The sequence below is a fragment of the Elaeis guineensis genome, chromosome 8, assembly GCF_000442705.2.
Source record: "Elaeis guineensis isolate ETL-2024a chromosome 8, EG11, whole genome shotgun sequence".
NCBI lineage: Eukaryota > Viridiplantae > Streptophyta > Magnoliopsida > Arecales > Arecaceae > Elaeis > Elaeis guineensis.
Window position 1 is genome coordinate 17897441 of NC_026000.2, and position 4933 is coordinate 17902373.

Consider the following 4933-nt stretch of genomic DNA (forward strand, 5'->3'; position numbering starts at 1 on the left):
AGAGAGCTAGGCTCCGCCGCCGGTGGTGGTGGAGAGGCCTCTTCCCGACGGGAAGAGCGCCTGGCCGACCCAGTGACTCTCGATCGTTGAGCTCTTGTCCTAGTCATGCTGTCCCCTACCTGGCGCGCCAATCTGTTGCGGCCAATCGCCTCGTCGTCCGATCGCCGGGGAGCGTGCACCTGCAAAAAGAAGTCCGCACTGACCGGAGGTGGCTCCGGCGGGGACCCTCCGACGGTCAAGTCAGAGAGGTGACTGGGCAACAGTGAAATGTAGACGGAGAGCTCTGAGAGAGAGGGAGAGAGGAGCGAGCCTGCGTATGTGGGAGAGACGGGCGGATCGATCCCTTGCACTGTTGCCTCCCCCGGTATATATAGTGGAGCACAGTATGGCACCGTCATTAATGGCGCGGACAAGTGAGGAACTGTCAACTCACTGTGGACTGTCAGAGTCGCCGTGAAAACGTCATGTTGCCGTGTGGCTGTCCAATCACCAGGGTTGACTATGCCCTGTGCGGGACAATGCCCCTAGGTAGCCGTGCCGCATGTCCGTGTCAGAGCTGACAACGTCTGGCGGCTGTACGGTGGTTGGAGGAGCCGACCGATCCAAAGTCGGTAGCCAGCTGAGTGGTGTCGGACCCCTCCATTGGTCGGCGAGCATCATGTGAGTCGGCCATCAGTCCACTGGGTTCAGTCGGTCGGGATGGATACGCCCGACATATCCCCAGTCGGCGATGGATTGTTGAATGGCCGGTGATGGCATCCGTCAATTGGTCGCCCCGACCGACGATCGGTCGGGTTCTCGCCCAGTCGGAGTCGATCGATCCGCCAGTCGGTCGGGCCGTCGGTCGGTCGGTCCGCCAGTCGGTCGGTCGGGCCGTGCGTCGGTCGGTCCGCCAGTCGGTCGGTCGGGCCGTCGGTCGATCGGTCGGGCCGTCGGTCGGTCGGTCGGTGGGTATCCCCCAACAGGTATACATTGTCTAAAAAAAAAAGAATTCAATAGATTAATAAGATCATAAAGTTCACAATGCTCTGAGTCAAAAGAGTGTTTCCATTAGCTAAGCCTAAGCCATTTCATAGCTGGGTTGAGAGGAGGGCTACAGGTAAATCAAGTTGATAAGGGATAGATGCAACTCAAAAATAATTCATATTTGAATCGTGTTAAAAAAATTGAACTCAAGCCTAGACCATTTTCATTTTCATTTGATTTCAGTTTGTGTTTATTTTATCTATCCATCAAAAGTTTGGGGCCAACTTGGATGAAAAACAAATAAAATCATAAATCACAATAAACATGCATCGCATTATATCATAAATATTCTGTTTAAACGTCCAAAGCTAAGCAACATGTGGATATTGGCAACAACCTATTCTGTATAAGAATTGATTGATATCCGTATATAAATTCTAATCAATAGAACGTATTAATGAATAAAAATATTAATTTTTTACTAAAAATTTTTTATTTTCAAGAAGGGTTTAATTTGAGATATATAGTGTATAACTCTTTGATCAATTCAGGTTTGTTTATGTTTGGAATGGAAACTCAGACATCCAAATCCAATCTATATTGAAAATAAGTCAAAATTTTCTATTCAAACCTAATCCAAGTAACTTCAGTTTGGATTAGATCAAATTAATTTCAGTCCAAATCCAAATCAAAAGCAGGTCCAACTTATTAATCTATTTGGAGCACTAGTTAGGGACCTTCAACTCGTTTGAGGGATGACTGAGAGTCCATTGCAGGACAACAACAACAGCAACAACAACAAAAAAGACCTGATCAATTACCTATTATCACTGCTTGCTTTTAGAAAACTAGTGATGCAAAGGAGCACCAGCACATTACGTATCCATGACATTCTACATACAGCATGGTATTAGTGAATACATTTAATTCACATAGGATTGATTTGATTTATGTGGAATTAATTTGGAACATTCATGAAGTGCCACTCTCAATGTCACTAAGCAGCACATTAGGAGCAATAAGATGTCATTTTTATCTGGATAATAGATTTCACTTATAGCAAAAGGGAAAAGGTTTTGTTGTTAAGCCTCTTAATAATGATAGACAAAAACTCATGGAACAACCTAACCAAACAGTTTGGCTTGTGTTCTTGGTAACACAAGAAATGTATAACATTTAAATAATTATTGGTTACTATAATAGTCAAATAGTGGGCATTACATACATGGTAGTATTCATCTATGTGATCATATATGCCATCATAGTTACTATCATAGAACACCTTGTCAAGAACATATATTTTTGATTATGTTTCAGGGATCACATGCAGAGTAACATATCTTGGAGTCTGGTACAAGGAAAAAAAATTGCTTAACCATTAGAAAGAAAAAGTTTATTGGACATCCTAAATTACCATGAACAAAAATTCCAACAAACAGTAGTCAATTTATCTCTTAATTTAAAGGACAAAAATGTCCTCATTGATCCAAATTGCATTTTTCATTACCTAAATTGCTCATTCTCATAAATAAAATATCTTAATCAACAAGATATTTTGAAAAATATTTTACATAAAAATCATGTTATTATACATTCCATTGATGAAAGCATGATGCAACATCTGTTCTTTACTCAGCTCGTGCCAACTGTACTTGCCAAATAGATGTGAGCAAGATAATAGACATACAAGTAATTGACATAAAAAAAAAGGGACAACCGACCGCATAGCCAACCAACATGATTAGAGATGGCAATGGGTAGGATTTGGGTCGAATATTGTACTACCCATCTCCAAACTCGAATTTAATATCCTATATCCAAATCCTATCCGATATCCCATCAGATAACAAAATAGATGCCCATCCCCATACCCGATAGGTTCGGGAATATCCATGGGTAATCTATTTTTCCATACCCAATCCATACCCGTCCCAAGCCTATCCTATACCCAAAAAAATAAACAATCAAAATAATTCTATGCATATTATCAATCAAAACAAAATTATCAATTTAATATAGAACATAATTTATAAGTCCAAATTTATAGAAATCAAACATAGAAATAAAATTATAATTCAACGTAGAATATATAACTAACTAAAATAATTTTATGTATATTATCAACCAAAACAGAATTATAAATATATATATTCGGATATGAATTCGGATATTACCCATACTCATAGGTTCGGATCGGATTTGGATTCGGATTTGGATAGAAAACAATGCTACCCATACTCTACCCATACTCATGCTACAGTTTTCGAATATTACCCAAATCCGATGAAACTTTATTTTTTTGGATTTGATTGGGTTTGGATATGATGCATATCCATCGGATCGGATCAATTTTGCCATCTCTAAACATGATTAACAACTTCCTACAAGCGTAAACACTTTTGGGTTTCAAAAACTAATATGAACCCATATAATATATGTACATGTATTAAGCATGATACTCCTTAATATAGAATGATTCATTTAATAAAAAAACATAAGCAATCTTTAAATGTCAAAAATGTTAAATAATTACTGAAAACAGAAAGTTCCTGGCCATCCCAAGTAGTCACAGAGTCCATAATATTTTTCTACAAAATTCTCGAACTTTTGTGAAATAAAAGATTCTGCATCTAAATCAAAAGCCCCCTTTTTTTTTAAATTTAAACATCAACTTGAAAATGTTACCAACTTTATAACAACAAACTAAACGGCTAAGAGTCTAACTAAGGAGGGATTAAACAAAACAAAACAAAAAAAACAAAAACAAACATAAAAGTGGAAACCGGAGGAAAAGAAGATGGCCTTCTCTTGCTTGGTTTGTCAAGCGCTGGAGCGCTTGCTGTACACGGTGGGGAGTGGCTGGCGGAGCACGGTGCTCCAGATGCAATCCACGCCGTCGGCGTCCCCATCGGATGGCCACGATCCATCTTCGCCATCCCCGGTGAGCGCAATCGGCCCCAGCGGAGGCGAGAGGCGATCGCCGGGGAACCCGATGGCGGCGGAGCACCCGTCGACGAGCGACGAGAAGAACACGTCGCGGAGATCCCAGCCGTCCGACTCCGCCGCCGCCGCTGCCACGATCAGCCCTCCGTCCTCCTTGTGCCACGGGAACTCGAACAGCCCGGGCGGGCGGTACACGTCGGAGATCTCGAAGATATCGCCCACCTCCAATATCACGTCCGACGACGATGACTCCGATATCTCCTGCTTCTTCCCCTTCTTCCTCGTTATCTCCGGCTCCACCGCGGCCCCTCCAACGACTCCCGTGTCTTCCTCCGGCGCCACCATCACCACCACCACCGGATCCTCTCTCCCTCTCTTCTTGCTATCTCGATCCATAACTCCTTTAAAAACAGAAATCGAAGCTAACATTCGTTGGCGATATTTTTAAATGAAGTCATACAAGAACGAACTCGAATCGATGTTTGTGTGCAATTAATGATTGCATAAAAGGAAACAACTCGACGACAACTCCCCAAATTGCTCGGAAATCAGCCAGAAAAAGGATTTATAAGAAATAAATTATAGAGGAAAAAAATCTTTCGATGCAAAAATAGAAGAAATCGCATCTATCTATATGTTTTCTCTTGCTTTGGTGTTCTTACCTCGATTGGGTGCTGCGGTGGGGTGTGTCGTCTGTTGTCAGGGGTGAGAGTCTGTATATAAAAGGAAAGCAAAAGGCTTGCTCGCACGCCACGCGAATCCTAGACGAACCGAAACCGCCTCAACGACTCACACGCTCTCTCCACTCTCTCCCTATCTCGGGGGTGAAAGTAGTGCGGGTATTATCCCTTCAAATCTATTTTTACATTTAAATTAATTTAAATATAAAAAAATATTAAAATATTTAATTAATATTTATATTTATTAAATAAATAAATAATTATTCGATTTGTATTCGAATATCTAATTCTATATATAATTTTATATAATATTTGTTAATTTTTAAAAATATATATATAATTAT

The 4933-nt window shown here is 40.9% G+C and overlaps 1 protein-coding gene across 1 annotated transcript; it reads right to left on the reverse strand.

Moving 5' to 3' along the window:
- Window positions 1-3588: 3588 nt before the first annotated feature.
- LOC105049923 (uncharacterized) lies at window positions 3589-4710 on the reverse strand. The gene is made up of 2 exons (XM_010929721.4): window positions 4572-4710; window positions 3589-4310 (listed from the first exon to the last, which is right to left on the reverse strand). The coding sequence occupies exon 2, from the start codon at window positions 4303-4305 to the stop codon at window positions 3787-3789; it is 519 nt and encodes a 172-aa protein (XP_010928023.1). The 5' UTR covers window positions 4306-4310; window positions 4572-4710; the 3' UTR covers window positions 3589-3786.
- Window positions 4711-4933: the final 223 nt, after the last annotated feature.

Coding starts and splice junctions, on each gene's coding strand:
- LOC105049923 (XM_010929721.4), bottom strand. CDS start 4,305: ATGGATCGAGATAGCAAGAAGAGAGGGAGAGAGGATCCGGTGGTGGTG.